This window comes from Mastomys coucha, unplaced genomic scaffold, assembly GCF_008632895.1.
Source record: "Mastomys coucha isolate ucsf_1 unplaced genomic scaffold, UCSF_Mcou_1 pScaffold20, whole genome shotgun sequence".
Classification (NCBI taxonomy): Eukaryota; Metazoa; Chordata; class Mammalia; order Rodentia; family Muridae; genus Mastomys; species Mastomys coucha.
In genome coordinates, this window is record NW_022196903.1 from 101,416,034 (window position 1) to 101,435,024 (window position 18,991).

The 18,991-nt window shown below is 43.5% G+C and overlaps 1 protein-coding gene across 1 annotated transcript in view; it reads right to left on the reverse strand.

The window, feature by feature from the left end:
- The window catches only part of Sumf1 (sulfatase modifying factor 1), an 82,341-nt gene extending 63,786 nt beyond the window's left edge, over positions 1 to 18,555 (reverse strand). The window contains exons 1-3 of the mRNA XM_031382801.1: positions 18,273 to 18,555; positions 9,442 to 9,615; positions 6,847 to 6,921 (exon numbers count right to left, since the gene is read on the reverse strand). Of these exons, the coding sequence (XP_031238661.1) occupies positions 6,847 to 6,921; positions 9,442 to 9,615; positions 18,273 to 18,536 (513 nt within the window). The 5' untranslated portion in view covers positions 18,537 to 18,555. The remainder of the gene's footprint in view (positions 1 to 6,846; positions 6,922 to 9,441; positions 9,616 to 18,272) is intronic.
- Between the last annotated feature and the right edge of the window lie 436 nt (positions 18,556 to 18,991).

Consider the following 18,991-nt stretch of genomic DNA (forward strand, 5'->3'; position numbering starts at 1 on the left):
AAAAAAAAAAAAAAAAGAAAAGAAAAACAAATGTGAATCAAATATTTCCTCTCCAGCAAAACTGACCTGAAAGTTAAAAAGTGAGTTCCAATAGGCAGAAATGATGAGTCATATCCCTATGGCCGCTTCCTGGAGAACCCAGCAGAGACTGAACCTCATCAGCAGGAAGATACTGAACACAAACTTACTTTTAGAACTCAATCTAAGGAGTTAAAAAGCAGAACTCCCTCTATGCAGTGAGCCCTGGGATTCATCCCAGATACAGTCACCAAACTCTGGTTGCTAAGAAACGCTTGCTGAGGGAGCTGGAGAGATGGCTCAGTGGTTAAGAGCACCGACTGCTCTCCCAGAGGTCCTGAGTTCAAATCCCAGCAACCACATGGTGGCTCGCAACCATCCATAATGAGATCTGATGCCCTCTTCTGGAGTGTCTGAAGACAGCTATAGTGTACTTATATATAATAATAAATAAATCTTTAAAAAGAAAGAAATGCTTGCTGAAAAGAGCCTGATATAGCTGTCTGCTGAGGGGCCCTGCCAGAGCCTGACAAATACAGAGTTGGATGCACTGAGTGTGGGATCCCCAATGGAGGAGCTAGAGAAAGGCCTGAAGGAGCTGAAGGGGTTTGCAACCCCATAAAGAAGAACAACAACATCAACCAACCAGACTTCCCAGAGCTCCCAGAGACTAAGCCACCAACCAAGGAGTACACATGGCTCCAGCTGCGTATGTAGCAGAGGATGGCCTTGTCAAGCATCAACGGGAGGAGAGGTCCTTGGTCCTATGAAGTCTTAACAGATGACCCAGTGTAAGGGAATTGAGGGCGGGGAGGCAGGAGTGGGTGGGTGAGTGGAGGAACACCTTCATAGAAGCAGGGGGAGGGAGGATGGGATAGGGGTTTCCGGGAGGAGGGAAACCGGGTAAGGGGATAACATTTGAAATGTAAATAAATAAATAAATAAATAAATAAATAAATAGTCATAATAAGTACTAGTAATAGTTGTAGTCTGACTATTTTAGAGCTTGGGGAAAAGAAACCACAGTGAAAATGTGAGATTTTTATGTGAGTTTTCTTTAATCTATTCTCTCTCATTATTGATGTTGGCACTGATGTGTGTGATATTGGATGGCATCCTGAGTAGCTGCAGGCTGTCCACCTCTGCCTGTCCTAAGAAATGGGATTATTGGAGTAGAAATAAAGGAAGGGATGGAATAGAGAACAGGCTAAGTTAAACCTACAAAACTGGAAGTCTCACCTTGAAACTGGTACATCTTCTCTAAGCTCTGCCCACAGAAGAGGCACTGCAGGGCATTAACATGTCCTGCAGAGACTGTCCTGCATCAAGGTGCAGTTGGGATTTGAACGGAGAGCGTTCTTCCTGCCTCATGTGTCTGAGCACGTGGTCCCTAGCTACTGAATCCTTACAAGGTGGAGGCTTGCTGGAACAAGTGCATCAGAGGGCAGACTTGGAGGTTTTTACCCTGGTCCCACTTACTTTCTCTCTGCTTCCTGAGTGAGGATGCAGTGTGATAAGCCAGTTTCCTGCTCCTGTTGCCATGCCATAACAGACTCTTTCCTCTGAAACTTTAGGACAAAATAAAGTCTTCCCTCATCCCCCAAACACACACACTTGCTTTTTGTTTGAACATTCTATCACAGCCACAAAAAAGAAACAAATGCAGAAGCCAAGGCTCCTTTTTTTTTTAAGATTTATTTTATTTATTTTATGTGTATGAGTACACTATAGCTGTACAGATGGCCGTGAGCTATCATGTGTGTGGCTGCTGGGAATTGAACTCAGGCCTCAGCTGGCCCCACTTGCTCCTGCCCCTGCTCGCTCCTGCGTAATTCACTATAGCTGTCTTCAAACGCACCAGGAGAGGGCGTCAGATCTCATCACGGATGGTTGTGAGCCACCATGTGGTTGCTGGCATCCGAACTCAGGACGTTTGGAAGAGCAGTCAGTGCTCTTACCCGCTGAGCCATCTCGCCACCCCAAAGCCAAGGCTTCTTACAGCAAAAGATAACACTAGCCTGCAGTCGGGCAGATTCTAACATTAGAAAAACAAAGAAGCCACAAAGGACTCCTAGGCTCAGTTAAAAAGGACCCAGAACAAGGGTGAGGAGTGACTTAGAAATAAGAACAAAGTTCCCTTATGGGCTCATGACAACTTAAAATTAGCCTGAAGGGATGGTTGCACAACTCTAAGAACATACCAAACCAACACTGAATCGTACACTTAAAAAGGTGACTTGTGTAATACATAAACTACATCTCAGTGCAACTGTTTAAAGCAGGAGGAGAGGACATAACAGGACCTACACGAACTTGAAAAGGCATCAGTCTGTGCTCAAAAATAGCAATGTGTGGCTTTCAAAAAAAGATCATGACTCCAAGTGAATGACATCCATAGCATGTTTAAATCCATGAACTCTTAAAGATTTTTTTGAAAATACAGTAGGTTACATATATCTATGACTGCATCAAAGTTATATAGAACTAAATACATATATGCACAAATGAATATACATAAAACTGTGAAATCAGATGAAGGGATGGAGGCTGTATCACCTGCCATTTCTAGCTGTGAACTGAACGAGGTAAACAAGATAACATGACCACAGGAAACTCAGTTGAGGACACACCCTGCCATTCAACTCCCTAGGAAACATTACTATCTTTAAAGGAAACTTGGTTTGGGGTTGCTTTCTGTTTACTTTTCTGTTTAAGGTAGGGCTTTATGCAACAAAGGATAGTCTTGAATTTATTATGTAGCCAAAATTAGCACTGATCTAATGCTCCTGCCTCAATTTCCTAATTGCAGAGATCACAAATGTGTGCTAATATGTCCAAATAAAAAATAAAATTTCTAAGTAAAATAAAAAGTACTTTCTCTTTCTTCTTATTCCTATACCAGGGCAACAGGAGCTAGAAAATTACAACGCTGAATATGGTAGGATAGAACACCATGTATAGTTGAATCTTATAAAAAGTAAGAAAGACACTGAAAAACTTAATTTACATAGGGTAAGCATGAAAACACATACCTTTAAAGGAAAAAAATCAGTAAAATAAAATAAATAAAATAGAATGCTTTGTTTTAATAAAATGAAATAAAGAAATTCATGAATTTAAACATGTTATGAATTTCTTGGAATCATGATCTTTTCTGAAGGCCACACTTCGATACTTCTGAACACAGGAAGCCTTTTCAAGTTCATGACTTGGTGATATAGATCATTGGCAGAATGCTTACCTAGCATTCATGAGGCCCTCAGCTCTGTCCCAGTGTCTCTCTCTGTCGCTCTGTCTCTCTGTCTCTGTCTCTGTCTCTCTTTCTCTCTCTCTCTCTTTCTCTCTCTCTCTCTCTCTCTCACACACACACACACAAAGGAGCGCCCATTCAATTACACACCTACCTGGTGGTATATGAGAAGTAGATCTATCAGCAACCAATTCACTTCTTTCTATGTTTAATTTTATGTGTATGGGTATGTTGCCTCCATATATGTCTGTGCACATGCTCAACGGAGGTCAGAAGAGAGTATCAGATCCCCTTGGACTGGACTTAGGATGGTTGTCAGCACACACATAGGAACTGAGACCTGGGTCCTCTGGAAGAGCAGCCAGTGTTCTTAAGCACTTAGCCATTTCTCTAGTCACTAATTCTTTTTTTTTTTTTTTTTTTTTTTTTTTTTTTTTTTAGTTTTGTGAGACAGGGTTTCTCTGTATAGCCCTGGCTGTTCTGGAACTCACTCTGTAGACCAGGCTGGCCTTGAACTCAAAAATCTGCCTGCCTCTGACTCCCAAGTGCTGGGATTAACGGAGTGCGCCACCACTGCCCAGCTACTGTAGCAACGGTTAAGAAAACAGTACATAAAACTATCACTTTATGAAAGTATCCCCATCAATAAACTAAAAACATCTAGGCTCCCATCATCTACAATCCCAGTAAATTCACAGCCATAGCCACTGAGCATAGCATCAGCTGATATGACAAAAAAAAGATGAAGAGATAGACATTAGCTGCTTCCTGCTAGGGCAGGGGCTCTCAATCTTCCTAAAACTGAGACCTTTAACACACTTCCTCATATCATAAGATTATTCAGTTGCTACTTTATAACTGTAATGTTGCTACTGCTTTGCATCATAATGTAAATATCTGATACGCAGTATATCTGATATGCTGCGCTGTGGGATCGAGACCCACAGGTTGAGAACCACTGTGCTAGAGGAGGACATCACTGTGATATTCATGACACAGATACACTGTAAATGTGATCACACTTTAGAACACAGCTACCAACTGCAGGAAACGCAGACCAGAGGCAACAGGTGAACTGTATTGAAGCTGTCAATCAGCAAACTCCAGACTGAGAAAGTCTACAAGCAGGCTCTGTGCTCTTTGGAGGGTAAAATTAATGAGAAGATAAATGGGGGGTACGATGGGAAGCATATTAGCAGTGCCTTCAACAAAATTCTCTTTGAAGGCATGATTCCACTTAAGGTACAGCCCTAGGTGACAATACTATAATAAAACATAAGAAAGAACCCACTTGGGTGGGAAAGGGCTGCTGAGGCAGGCAGCAAATCGAGTTCCAGATCTAGGTTACAGGGACAAGTGTACTCCACCTCAGCATAATCTCCAAAGTAACACATTTAAATCAGGTGACTTTCTGTATTGTGTTTATTAAACACACAAAGAAGGACAATTCATATTACTAGTGTGAACCAGTATAAACAGAATATAACCCTGAAAATAATCACATAAAAATAAACAAAATTACTACATTATCTTTATTGGCTACTACAGCTTCAGGAAGGTTCCTACACCTCTTTCTATGTTCAAAACAAAATACTGTGAAACGTTAGGGACATGGCAGAACTCAAACGAGCCTTTCTTTTGACTTAAGGCCTGAAGATCCATGAAAGGGGAGGGGTACTGTCACTCCTGGTGATCGCCCACTGTCTCATCCATTCTTAAAGGCAACCTAACTTCACCTCATGGACATCTCACACCCAATCTTATAGAAATGTGAAGTCACAAAGGTGCTAGTGAGCAGAGGTAAGTCAGGCCAACAGGGAAATGCCAGCCAGAAAGCCCTCCCAGACCATCAACACACTTCTTTACTTAGTCAACCTTTTCAAAACAACCTTAAAAGGTTTGCTTTTCCATTATAAGCATTTAAGCATGAGACCAACCCTGCGGCCTGGTGAGAGGCACTTGTCCTCATCCTAGCTACAGTACACACTCACTTCACTAGGACTCCAGACACCTTTGGAACCTACCAATGCTCCACGTCTGCCTTCACGCCTGCTACATCAGTGGTTCCTAAGAGACAATGACGGCTTCCATTGGAAAGCCAAATTATGTAAACAGGCGCATATGGGCTTCCTCATTTGAACCCCATATCTTAAATCAGGAGCCATCCCTCTCGATGCTCGCTGGGTCATCACCACAACTCTAAGCTGAACTCAGATGCTTATAAGAAACAGTAGAGGTAGGGGTATCAAATTATATAAGAGACAATATTAACTGGCAATGAGAAAACTGGAATCCAAACGGGGTTCAATCATACCTTTTAAACATTTACTAAAACAAGCAAGGAAACTGGCCTGACTCACCAGAATATCATTTGAAACCAAGTTGTAATTACTCCACCTCCCCCTTCCCCAAGTTGGGCTATAATAGTTGGAACACAAAGAGAAAGCATGAGCCAAAAGGGGTTCATTTCCTGATGCTGCTACTCCCAGGAAAGTATACAATAAAACCAACACTTCAGGATGAAGCTCAGGCAGGACTTTGTTATTTTATTATTTTGTGTGTGTGTTTGGGGGGGGGGGTTGCCTGCCTGTATCTCTGTGCACCACAAGCATGCAGTGCCTGTGGGGGCCAGAAGAGGGCATCAGATCCCCCAGAACTAACGTTAATAGATGGTTGTAAGCCCCCATGTCCATATAAACACAAGTCCTCTGCAAGAGCAACCAGTGCTCTTAACCACTGAGCTATCTCTCCAGTCCCGAGGCATAAATTATTTAAAGGTAACTTGTATAAAAGAGGAAGGTTAAGGTGAGATTTCTTTATCTCCACCCTCATCTGTCTTCTTTGAGTCAGCAGCCCCCCCCCCCCAGGTCCACTCTCTGTCTCCTGCTCTTCAGGCTCTGCCCACTATGCTGTGAGAATTCTCAATGTCCCAGCTAACCTCATTTTCTCTTGTTTTTACATATCTATGAGACATATACACAAATATTATTTACAGACCTGCTAAACTGCCTGACCAAAGAATCCCAAGTTCTTTCTGACACACAGTACTTACAGAGCCTAGTCAATAGCTCCATGTCTGAGAAAAACAGACTTAATTCACACCCTTGTACTCTCTCTGTATAAGATGGCAAGCCCCTTCCTCTAAGGACTGGTTCCCAGCCCCCATTTGTTATGAATATTCACAGCAAAGGTATTCCTTCCACAGACTTGAGTTTGCACAGAGAGACTCATGAATACTTATGAAACTCTAGCTCCACACCAGCCCCTGCCAAGATCAAGACTTTGAAAGCAGAAGTCTGTAGCTCTCATTTATCCTCCATTGTAAAAATGGCTGCAGGTAAAGTACAGTGCTGAATTCTGCTCTGAAGTACAGTGTCACTCTAAGGCCCAAGCAGAAACTAAACATCTTCTTGGGCCAGTACATTGTCAGCCAGACAAAGTACCCTGGCCCATGGACCTGTGACTCAAGAGAAAAATCTTCAGTGGGTGAATGGCTAGACACCAGTAGGGAGAGGAACGTAGTAATTATGTTTCTGATGAGCCACAGAGAAACGTGAGCCTGTTTAAATATTACTTACTGCCTGGTGGATATGCGTTTTTACTTGCTCGCTCAACATGCCTTCAAAGACGAAAGAGTCTCCAAACTTCTCAGCCTACACAGAGATTAAAAAAGAAAAAGCCAGAAAAGGTCAGAGTCACAGGCATCCAGGGTGCCATTTTCTTCACAATGCTACTATGGTGATTCTTCCTATCCAAGGGAACTCAAGTTTTCCCTATGAGTTCCCAAAATGACTTTCAGGTATCTAAGTTGCTCTTAAAGCAGGTCCGTGTCTCTCATGAGACTGTTTTCACGTGAGAACGATTAGCTGATAAGACTAAAGGCTGCACGAGATCAGATTCTAAGAACACCCCATAGAAGGAAACATACTTCTCCCAATATCGTAAATAACTCTGAGAAATGACATTATTTAGCATATGTGATATTATACAAGCAAGCTGTTTGTTCTCTGCCCTGCTCCTGGGATCTGCCTAAAAGAATTAAAAGGCACTGCTTGCTGGGGCTCTGAAACTGTGTGTTTACAGTTGTCTAGGGACCAACCTAAGCATCAGGTGGAAATCTGTATCTTAAACAGTTTTTAGCAGTGGTATCACAAACACTGATTTATATCTGCTCTGAAAGTGGGATCCCTTGTCCTTTAGTTCCTGTGACTCTACTGTTCTAGTTTTCCTCCTACATAGTCCACTGTTCTTCCAAATCCATGTCACATAAGGGCTGCCTTCCTGGGCTCCCCAGAGCTCTGCACAGGCCTGTGTGAATTTCTTACACTGGGCCAGCGGCTCCCCAGGCTGTCCAGTTGAGCTCACACAGCAGCTTGTTAAGACTCAGATTGCTGCTCACCAACCCCAGAAACTCTAATTATGGAGCTGGAAGGAAGCCAGAGCAAACTGCCTCTGTTAAATGTAGTAGTTCTAATACAACAAGCTTGAGAGAAATGCAGAGCTCCTCCAGTCTCTGCACTTCAACCAAGATCAGTACTTGGAAAATCCCTTCTAAACCTATCCTCACCAGATAAAGTTAATTGAGTCCTGATCCCTATACATCAGGCCTCACAAGAGCCTCCAGACTGTTTTACTGACTAGAGATAAGTTTTCTTCACTTCTGATAGTATCCATGTGTTCCTGGTGATACCATGGTGGCTAGCAACCCAAGCCACTCAAGTCACTCAACGAACACATATACAACACCTACCACATGCCTGGTCTAGGGCTAAACCAGAGTCTACTATTGTCAGCATTTCATGGGAATGGCCTCTACCCTTTTTTATGGATATAGTGTTTCCCATCCTCATTCTCAGATACTTCCCACTCTCACCTGCTGGCTAGACTTCCAGAAGAACTCAGCTCTGTAAAGCCTTTCTTTCTTAGAACTCCTCTAGGGCTGGAGACATGGTTCAGTGGTTAAAGCACAAACTATCCACATCTTTATTGACCAAATAAGAGCCAAGTATGGCTACACACATCTTTGATCCCAGTGCTAGAGGCTTGGGAGGCAGAACCAGGTAGATTCTGGCTCACTGGTCTGTCAGTCTAGCCTCAAGTGCATTCTCCAGGTTCAAACAGAAACTCTTTCACAAAATAAAATGGAAGTCCAGCAGTGTGCAACGACCAGGACCTCTAACTCAAGAAGATCCAACACCTGGCCCAGCATCTATGGTCACCTATTCTCCCTCTCCCTCTCCCTCTCCCTATCCTTCTCCCTTTCCCTCTGTCTCTACCTCTCTCTCTCCCTCTGTCTCTCCGTCTCTGCCTCTCTCTCCTTCCTCCCCCTTACTCCCTCTCTCTTTAACTTAGATTATGAATTGAGCTAAGAATATGAAATAGAAAGAATAGAGACTTTAGCTTACTACAAATATCTACAACTAAGATTTATAACCACTTGGTATATTTTAGGAAATTCCAAAGAAATGAGGCAGTGCAGAACTGAACCCAAATACTGGTTTGCCTTTGGCATTCACTCCCAAACGAATTTTTTAAATATAAAAGGGGGGTTGTTAAGGAGCCAATTTTTTTAAGTTGGGTCTCCACAAACTGAATAAAAGGGTAAAGGTTTTAAAGACAAAAGGGGACAGGATTTAGGAACCAAGAACATTTGAGATTCTCACAGAAACAATCATAAACTAGAAAAATCAACCCCCTTGCACCGATTCAGTGACCCCTGGAAAAGTCTGCTGAGTCACCAACACACTAGAATAAAGCCACAACAACGAGAAGCTGCACTGGGGCACTTGACCATTTATGAAATGGGTAATGCTTGTGGGACAGGCAGTCCGAGATGCACTGAGAAGAATTACCCTCCATTTGTGTTCCTCAGAAAGCCTAGTGAGCAGCAGCCCTCTCGGGTGGGTTAAAACACTACCACAGTACCACAGGGGTTACGAACATGGCTGTGGGCCACACTGCTTACAATCTCTGAACGGTATAAGGCTAGGTCGGATCAGTGCTGACTCTCAGCTTGCTACATCATGGAGTTGCTGGGAGGAATTAGATGAAAGAAAGGAAGGAAGTGTTCATCACAGTACTGGCCATAACGTAAGTGTTCAGTGTTTGTAGCTATTAAACCCTTCCTGAGTGTTCTGGAACATAGCCAGGTCTCCCATCCGCAAGCCCATTACCTCTGTCAAATAGCCAGTTGAATTCACAAACTTCTCAAAATCAGCATTGCTGACTTCATAGGCATCCATGTAAAAGGCATCAACAGTGACTCTCCTGGCAGGGGCTTCTCCATCCTGCTTGATCTGAGGATCATCAGTGCCCATTGTAAATACTCCAGCAGGGATGGGGACCATCTGCAGTGAAAGGGGAAACACGGGGCATCATGCATCAAAAGCACAGTGTATCTGTGTAGGTCGCAAAGCTCTCAGCACCTATCAAGCACCCACTGCTAAAAACCCCCACCACAGAATCCTCTGAAAAACTAATCAGATCAAGGTCGTGGGAGAAGGTTCAACGGTAAAGTGCTTGCTCCACAAACATAGGGACCTGAGTGTGGCTCCTTAGCTGACGCATAAAAGAGAGGTATGGTGGCTCAGATCTGTAACCTGAGTAGTGGTGGAGATGCAGGGTCAGAGACAGGAGGATTCCAAGAGCTCAATGGCCAGCACGTCTGACTGAATCAATGATCCTGAGGTTCAGTGATAGATGCTCCTCAAACATAAAATAATAAAATGGAGAAGCAATTGAAGAAGACACCTAATGTCAACCTCTGGCCTCCACTTATGTATTTATTTATAAGTACACCCACACATACAAACTACAACACACACACACACACACACACACACACACACACACACACACACACACGCATGTTTGCAAATTCACTCCACATGTCAGTGAAAGTGAATCACAAGTCACAGAAAAAAAGGAAAAGTTCTTTTGGGAGGTGATCTTTCTAGTTGAACCTCACAACAGATTTGGGCATGCAAAAGACACAGTTCTGGAAAAACTGCAATAGTGAACTATGGTGGTAAGGGGAAACTGTACTCTTTCCTTTTTAAAGATTTGTATCTTTTTTTTTAATGTATGTGTGAGTACCTGTGTCACGGTTCCTATGCATGTATGCTCATGTGTGTGACACTGTGAGGACCAAGGATGCTGGATGCCCTGGAGCTGGAGTTACAGGCAGTGGTGAGCAAGGCAGCCCATCTGCTATTCCAGGCTCAGAAGGTGGAGAGAGGGGGGCCATCCTCAGAGAATGCCTGCTACTAAGACTAGACATACCAGAGACCCTGGCTTTGACTAAGATCCTCTGCACCAATGAACAAGGTAGAGCAACTGAGGATGATGGCCAACATCGTCTTCTGAGCTACATACAATGTGAACATGCATTCACACAGATGCAAACATGAATACACAGACTTGCACAACACACATACATGAAATTTTTAAAATAATAAAATACTCAAAACAGGACAATGCAAGGACTCAAAAAGTAGTTCTGCAACAAGGTCAACTAACTTGGACTCTTGGGGGCTATCAGAAACTGAATCACCAACTACAGAGCGAATACAGGCTGGACCTAGCTCCCCTAATACATATGTAGCACATGTGCAGGTCTTCATGCAGGTCCTCCAACAACTGGAACAGGGGTTATCCCTGACTCTGTTGCCTGTTCCCCTAACTGGGTTGTCTTGTCTGGCCTCAGTGGGAGATGTATCTAGTCCTGCAGTGACTTGATATGCCAGGGTGGGTATCCAGAGGGGCCTGCCCCTTCTCAGAGGAGAAGGGGAGGGGTTGGGAGGAGGAGTACGTGAGAGCAGGACTTGGAAAGGAGGGGGCTTCGATTGGGATGTAAAGCAAATAACTAAAAAATTAATGAAAAAGAAAGTAGGTCTGTAGTAGCCAGAGGCTATGAGGTATCAGGAATGGGAAATCGCTGCTTAATAGATATGGTGTATCTTCCAGAGACACTGAAATATTCTGGAATAAGATACCAATAATAGTTCTGATTTCACTAAAAACTAAAAGCACTGAGTTATGTACCTCAATAAAATTCAAAAGGGTAAATTTTATGATATATGAATTATGTCTTTATTAAAAATAGGTTTCAACTATACTGTCAGAATGCTATAGACACAAAGTATAGCTTGAAAATCATGAGAAAAAAAGTCAGTTTATAAGCTTCTCAGATTTTTATGGACTGTCAAGCCTCTAACCTAGAAACATGAATTCCAACCAAAGAAAAAGAAAATAAAATCAAAGAGGTAATTAGCTGGAGGAGGGGGGTTGCAATAAGCATAGAAAAGTTAGAACAGACAGAAACAGAAGTTGAGAATCCAAGGACTACTTGCCCTGTCTTGTTTCTACAGAGTCACTTTGCCAGAGGTTACTTCAATCATGTGAATGTATTTTCCAGTCACAATGGTACTGTTTTTTTAAATAGTGTTTTACCTGCATGTATGTTTATGCACCACAACACAAGCATGCAGTGCCAAGGCCAGAAGAGGATATCAGATCCTCTGGAACTAGATCATTAGAGGCCATGTGGCTACCTGGAATTGAACCTCGGTCCTCTGCAACAGCAAGTGGTCTTAACCATTAAATTATTTTCAGCTGATTTGTATCATATATATTTGTCCAATGTATCAGTACTGTTCCAAGAATAGACCTTGGCTCACTCTACCCCCAAATCCCAGCATCCATAGGTCTCCTAGCCTCACCGGCTCTCCTACATCCATCTCTTCCTTGGGTCTCCCTCTTCTCCACTCTCAGGTACCCTTACTCATGGTCTCCATGCCTCTAGTTTCACCCATTAAGCTCTCCCCCATTCCTGACACCCACTTATTCCTCCCAGCCATTCACTTCTCAGGTATTTAGGTCCCAGAATACTGAAAATATCCATATTCTGAATCCAACACAGCACCACAGATCTGTCTCAGAGAAAGATAGGAAACAAACTAAAGCATCAGGAGTGGATTGCTGAAGCAAATAGTAGGTCATGCAGAAATAGAAAGCAAAGCAGACATAAGAAGGAAAAGAGGAAACCTTTGATAAGATGGCATGGGGCAGTCTCACCAAGACAGAATGATTGAAGGAAGGCAGGGTGCACACAGAGGATGTGATGTTACCCAGTGTGTGAGAGGAGGAGATTAAGTAAAGGTGACTGCAGGACCATAGAGTTTAAGATTCCCTTGTCTTTGCATGGGGGTGAAGAGTGTAAATGAGTAATCATTTTTCTACTCTACACCATTTTTTTATTTTAGATCCAGTCATATAAATGTAGGATCTACTTTTAAAAACATACAAAATAGCTAAGCATGATGGTCCATGCTTTTAATCCCAGCCCTGGGAGGCAGCGGAGGGAGTAGATCTCTATAAATTCAAGACCAACCAGGTCCACATAGCAAGTTTCAGAATGGCCAGAGCTACACAGTGAGACCTTGTCTCAAAGTAAATACATAAATAAACTAACTAATCAACAAATTGAGCCGGGCGGTGGTGGCACACGCCTTTAATCCCAGCATTTGGGAGGCAGAGGCAGGTAGATTTCTGAGTTCAAGGCCAGCCTGGTCTACACAGTGAGTTCCAGGACAGCCAGGGCTACACAGAGAAACCCTGTCTCGAAAAACCAAGAAAAAAAAAATTGAAGTGTGAACCATTTAAAATTATACAGGAATTTCTATCGTACTTTGGCACACAGTATCAAAACATCAGAATCTATATCACTACCTCTTACTTGCACTTGGCTATATAATTCTCTAAGTGATTTTTGAGTCTTTGGAAATTTTGTCCTTGTTTAGGGACTATCCCTTCTGAGGCCTTTCCTGCCATACATCCTGCCCTTAGCTGTGTCAGGGTATCTCATTTTCCTTCCTCTGATGAATATCTCTTCTCCTCTTTCTCTCTCCCCATCTCCCACGCGCGCGCGCATACACACACACACACACACACACACACACACACACACACACTAAGTATCTTAGCTATAGTTTCTTCTTAATGCTTTAAGTATTTTCATGTTTGTATATACAGTTGTGTGTGTGTGTGTGTGTGTGTGTGTGTACACATGTGTACATGTAGGCACACACATGTAGATATGCTTATGGATGCCAAAAAAACAAACCACCTCAGGTACCATCTTCAGGATCATGATGCAGTTCCATTAAGATACGATCTCTCTTTAGTCTGGAACTCACCAGTTAGGCTAGCCTGGCCTCAAGTATCTCCCTGTCTCCTTTCTCCACAGCACTGGAATTAAAACGCATGTCACCACAGCATGACACACATCACCACACCCAGTTTTATATGTGAGCAATGGGGATCAAATTGTGGTTCTTGCTCATGCATTCAAGTCAGTCACTTTACCATCTGAACTATCTCCACAGCCTCTTTAGTTACATATTTCCTTCTTACCTGTATCTTAGGTGCCTTATTGAACCCCCCAAACTTTTCATTTCAAAACCTCCAGCATACCATGTGGCACAAGATCCACAGTCAAAGTGCAAATGATCTTCACCGGCTGACTGTATAAGACCATGAATAGAAGGGCTAAGTTACTATTAGATTTATTCGCAAGTGAAACGATAAAAAGTCCACTCCACTTGTAAGACGGTCTCAGCCGTGAGCTACAGGCCTGCACCACAGTGACCTCTGTGATAGCCTTGGCTCAGGAACTGAACAACATGGACCCATTATTCTTGACTCTATAATACCTCTATCTACTGTCCCTAGGAAAAGCGTGGAATGTTCTAAAAACAGCTCTGAAAAGAAGTAGAAAACCTTAAGATTTCAAACAGAAGTTTCAATAATAGCTTCAAAATAGGAGCTGGAAAGGCAGCTCTGTGGATAAGAGCACGTGCTTTTAGAGAACCAGAGTTCAGTTCCCAGCACCCACATCCAGTGGCTCACAACGGTACCACCCACATCAGGGGATCCAACAGCCTCTTCTGGCCTCCTGCTGCATAGCGCTTTCTAGATTAAAACCTTCCACCTTGGAAGGAAGCTCCTTAAAATACAGGACGCTTCCAGAGAGGTGAAACAACAGGTGCTGTAAGAGAGATGAAGCATTCCTTCCTCCAGGGATGCTCAGTAAGCACAAAAAGAAATTTAAAAAAAAAAAAAAAAGTTGATGGAAGTCCCTGCAACGGACCAGATTCACAAGGGCCCTCTCCCCCTAGCATATTTAAGTAGTGAGAGCTACTCAGAGACACTGTCAGACTAGCTGGACTAGACTGGAAGAAGCAGGCACCAGCCAACACTCTCCAACCTGTTGAAACTGCATGCAGGGTATGCAATGTGCTCCAGGTTCCCAAGAGCTGACTCCTGGAATGTGTTTTGGTGATGCAGCTGTCTCTGAGCCATTTCAAAATCCCAAGCTGGATTTTGGTGGCATCCTTACTTTGGTCAATTTTCTCTCAGGCGTGAATAGATGTTTGTTTATGTCTCCCTAGGAATAACGTCACACAACACTGTTTTGTGAGTTGCACTCATTTGCACATACCCGTGCATATACATAACTTAAAATAATAAATATTAAAATAGTCTTAAAATGAGTCTTAAGATCCCATCAAAAAATTTTTTAAAAAGCTGTATTTGGTGCTGATATCAAAGGCATGAGTGTCATGAATTTAAGCCAGCCTGGGCTACATTGTAAGTAGCTGCCCCCCAAAAAAGTCATGAAGTTGTTAGAGAAAGTGGAAAAAAAGAAAGAAAAAAATTGCCGACCAGTGGTGGTGCATGCCTTTAATCCCAGCACTTAATAGGCAGAGGCAGATAAATTTCTGAGTTCGAGGCCAGCCTGGTCTACAGAGTGAGTTCCAGGACAGCCAGGGCTACACAGAGAAACCCTGTCTCGGAAAACCAAAAAAGAAAAAGTCTACAGACAACAAGGTCTTGCTGTGAGAATAATAATGTTTACGTCCTTCAGCTCAAACCCGCAGCCCAAAGGAAGCTGTACACTCGCACTGTACCAGCGGGCTGAGTATGATTCCTAATTATTTTTTATACCCTTCTCCCTCCAGGTGAATACCAACAATACTAACTCCATGGCGCCTTGCTTGCCCTGTGGACTCCTGGTCTAGTTTCTTTTCCCTCTTTGATTAACCAACAGAGATAGGCTACATAGGTCAAGTTTCCATTCTGGAGAATATAGATCAAAAACAGCTCTAGCATGCTCTAAGTAGTTCATAATTTGTAACTTATCCAGTCAAGATATCTGTGCTACAAATGGGAAAAGTCCATTCTTGTGACATTCCATGTATCCAGGTGTGTCACTCTTCAGGACCCCGGGTCAAATTAAAACACCGTTTTAATTGTGCCTTCATGGGAAGAACAGTGTCCACTAATCCACTCTCCCCTGTGTTTGAAGGAGAGTTCAAACCCTGTCCTGCTTCTGCTGCCACCACTCAAGACAGACTCACAGGGCTGGTGGAATGGCTCAGAGTGCGAGGCCACTAACTACACGAGCCTGGCACACTGAACATGATCCGCAGAGCCCATGTAAAGGTAAAGAGATCTGACTCCTTAAAGTTGTCCTTTGACCTTCATGGAAGCACATACATAAACACAAAAAACATACACATACAGTCTTAACAAACACACACCTTTAAAAGACTGAGGCATAAAAGAGCCAAGAATCATTGTTATCACAGAAGCTCACTGTGAGCAACTACTAGTTCTACCTACCCAGCAGAAGCATCTGAAATCTCCTTTGAAAAAAATCACTTCTCAAAAGCTCACTAAATATGTGTGACCCAAGACATGTCCTGTGACAAACACCTGAGTTCAGCATGCACAGTGACCCAGGACGGCCATGTTTCCAGCCTCCAGTGAGTGAGTTTATTAGGTAAACAGCAGGCTTGTAGAGAAACACATCAGATACAGTATCCAGCAGAAACTGTCTATTGAAGCACAAACCATCAAAGAGTCAGCTGGAGCCTTTGATCAACAAAAAAGTGTCCAATACAGAAAGTCTTCTCCTGGATGAGACTTCCCACTAGCCATTCCCAACACAGGCTTTGTTGATCCCTTTGTATCAAGAAATAAGAGTAGCTGAGTCTCCCTCCTGGGAAAGTGTCTCTCACCAATATTCAAGGATACACTGTTTCACCCATCCTGGGACAAGGGATTTTGAACACTCTGAAGATAAACATGCTTGGGCCTAACATTGGGGAGCCAACATCACCCCAAAACAAACTTCTCAGTGAGTCTAAATAGCATAGGACAATATATTAGTTTGATATATCTATTCCAGCCTGGCCAATTGTGTCATTCTTCTGACCATAAAGATTCAATTGGGAACAGGATGATGGCTCAAAGTTTACCTGGGAACTTTTCCTGGAGCCACCAAGAAGGAACCCTTCCTGTTCCAACTGGTTTAGGAGGTGGAATGTTCTCTATAAAACAGCTAAACTATGGTAAGATGGCTAAGGGACAGCCAACAATGGGCCCAGGGATGCTGCCTGATGCCCTGATCCAGCTGTGTCTATAGCCATGTGCTATCTCAAGCTTCCCAAGGATAGGATAGAGAATCCATAAATCTCTCCCTCACTCACTTGAAGCTATCCTGATTCCATTTGCTACTGTATGATTTGTGTGTGTGTGTACACAAAAATAAATAAAGTCATATAAAATTATTTTGTAAGGCTCTTTTTCCATTGCCTACATTCTACTCCTTGAACTTAACACAAAAGGCTCAGGCAAAAGAAATCTATATGCCAACAGCTACATTCGCTACACGAAACTTGACCCAGCCACACTATACAGACATTCCTCATAGGTGGAATACCATCCAGATTTCCAGCACTAATATCTGACTCATGAAGCTTCAGTTGCCTCGCCTAGGAACCAGAAGATGATGCACTGCACAGGATTCTCTGGGTGAATACAGTAGAAGTAGATATTTACAAAGGCTTTCTTTGAAAAGTACCCAATAATCTTTACCCCCAAAATAGCCTCTCAATACCGAAAATAAAAATCATTCAAGGGATATTACAGAATGCCTAAAATAGGTGAGGCAATGGGGTGGCAAGAGGTGGGCAAAGCCATAGAGAATAAAAACAGATCTAAAACTACAGATCTAAAACTCTTTTTCTTCATCAAGTAGGTAACCGGAAAATAACACTACAGTAAACAAAATAGACAAGTTGCCATTGGGCAACTGCCCCCCACAAAACACTTGAGGATTTATAAACAAGCATCTTAGTTGTTGCAGTGGTAACTACCACTGGGTCAATTTATGGAAATATTGAAAGGGAGGGAAGGAAGCATTGGGGAAGACCCCCAGGAGATGTTACCTCTCACCAAATCCTGAACAGTAGTGCCAATTGACATAGAGGAAAGAAAAGTGAGATGGGAAACAAGGACAGACTGGGTAGGAATACAAAAAAAAAAAAAAAAGAGTGGTAGTGTTATTCAGAGAACCTGGGGTGAATTCCCTAAAGCTAGCAACTAGAATAAAGGAGCATCTCTTTATTCACTGTTTTCATCCATACATACTAACATCTAACACACCTAGACACTACATAAAGACATAATAAATAAAAGCAATAAAGTACACTTGGCTCTATACTTCTTTGCACTCGGAGTGCTAAGCACAACAGAATAAATAAAAGTCTGAGAGCAGAGTGAGCCCTGACTTTCAGGCAGTGTTGGAGACTCAGTTTCCACAGGTACTAAAACAAGAACTGAGAATTTAAACTCGAATCCATCAGACTTTAAATTCGGAGCTCTTCAGCAGAAGGGAATAGTGGAGGAAGTAGACAAGAAGGTAAGAAAGAATGTACAACACTCTTCAAGCTAAGTTCTCTAAGCTTCAGTGATAAACATAGCCACAAACCCCAGCCCATCTCCCGGTGGGGAGGCGCAGGAGGGAGGACCCCTGTCAAATGACTTGGGGTGTGCTTAGACCCTTCCCAGGAGTTCCTAATTCCCCCCTCTTCTGGCCCAGCCAGGCCTCATGCCGCAGCCCGACGGCACCCACGCGCCCCAAGAATGGAAGGCGCACCTTGGTGAGCCCGAGCGGTCGTGGGCCCGAGGTCAGGCCCGGGGCATTCGCCTCCCGGGAGTAGCGCTGCGCGGCCGCCGAGCTGCCGTGGGCCCCGGCCCTCTGGGGCGTTCCACAACCGCACGAGCCCGAGAGGGACGCCGCACCTTCCCCGGCCACGGACTCATCACTTCCCGCCGTCCCGTACGCCAACACCAGAAGCAAGAAGACCCGAGCCAGGCTGGTGCAGCAGGGTAGAGCCGGCTCGCGCGCGGGCGCAGCCATGTTGTTCTCGGAGTCATGTGATCCACGGGATCAGGTGACCTGCGGTGCCTGGCTGTGGCTTTGCCTGACATAGGTAATAGCCTGAGACTACTTCCAGGTAGTTATCTGGAGTTTGCTTGCTAACGTTAAAAGCATGCAAAACACGAGAAAACTCTACGATATTAAAGGCCTTCCGCAGACAATGTGCCCTTCTCTAGTTTCGTGGTTGAAAACTAGTCGTTCAGTATTTGCTAAGCACCAGGGCCGAACTACATAAACATTCATTTGTGGGGGAGGAGGAAGGGGGAGTGTTCTAGACAGAGTTTCTCTGTGTAGCTCTGGCTCACTCTGTAGACTAGGCTGGCCTCGAACTCAGAAATCCGCCTGCCTGTGCCTCCTAAGTGCTGGGATTAAAGGCATACGCCACCACTGCCTGGCCATAAACATTCATTTTTAAAGTACTTAATCCTCACAGT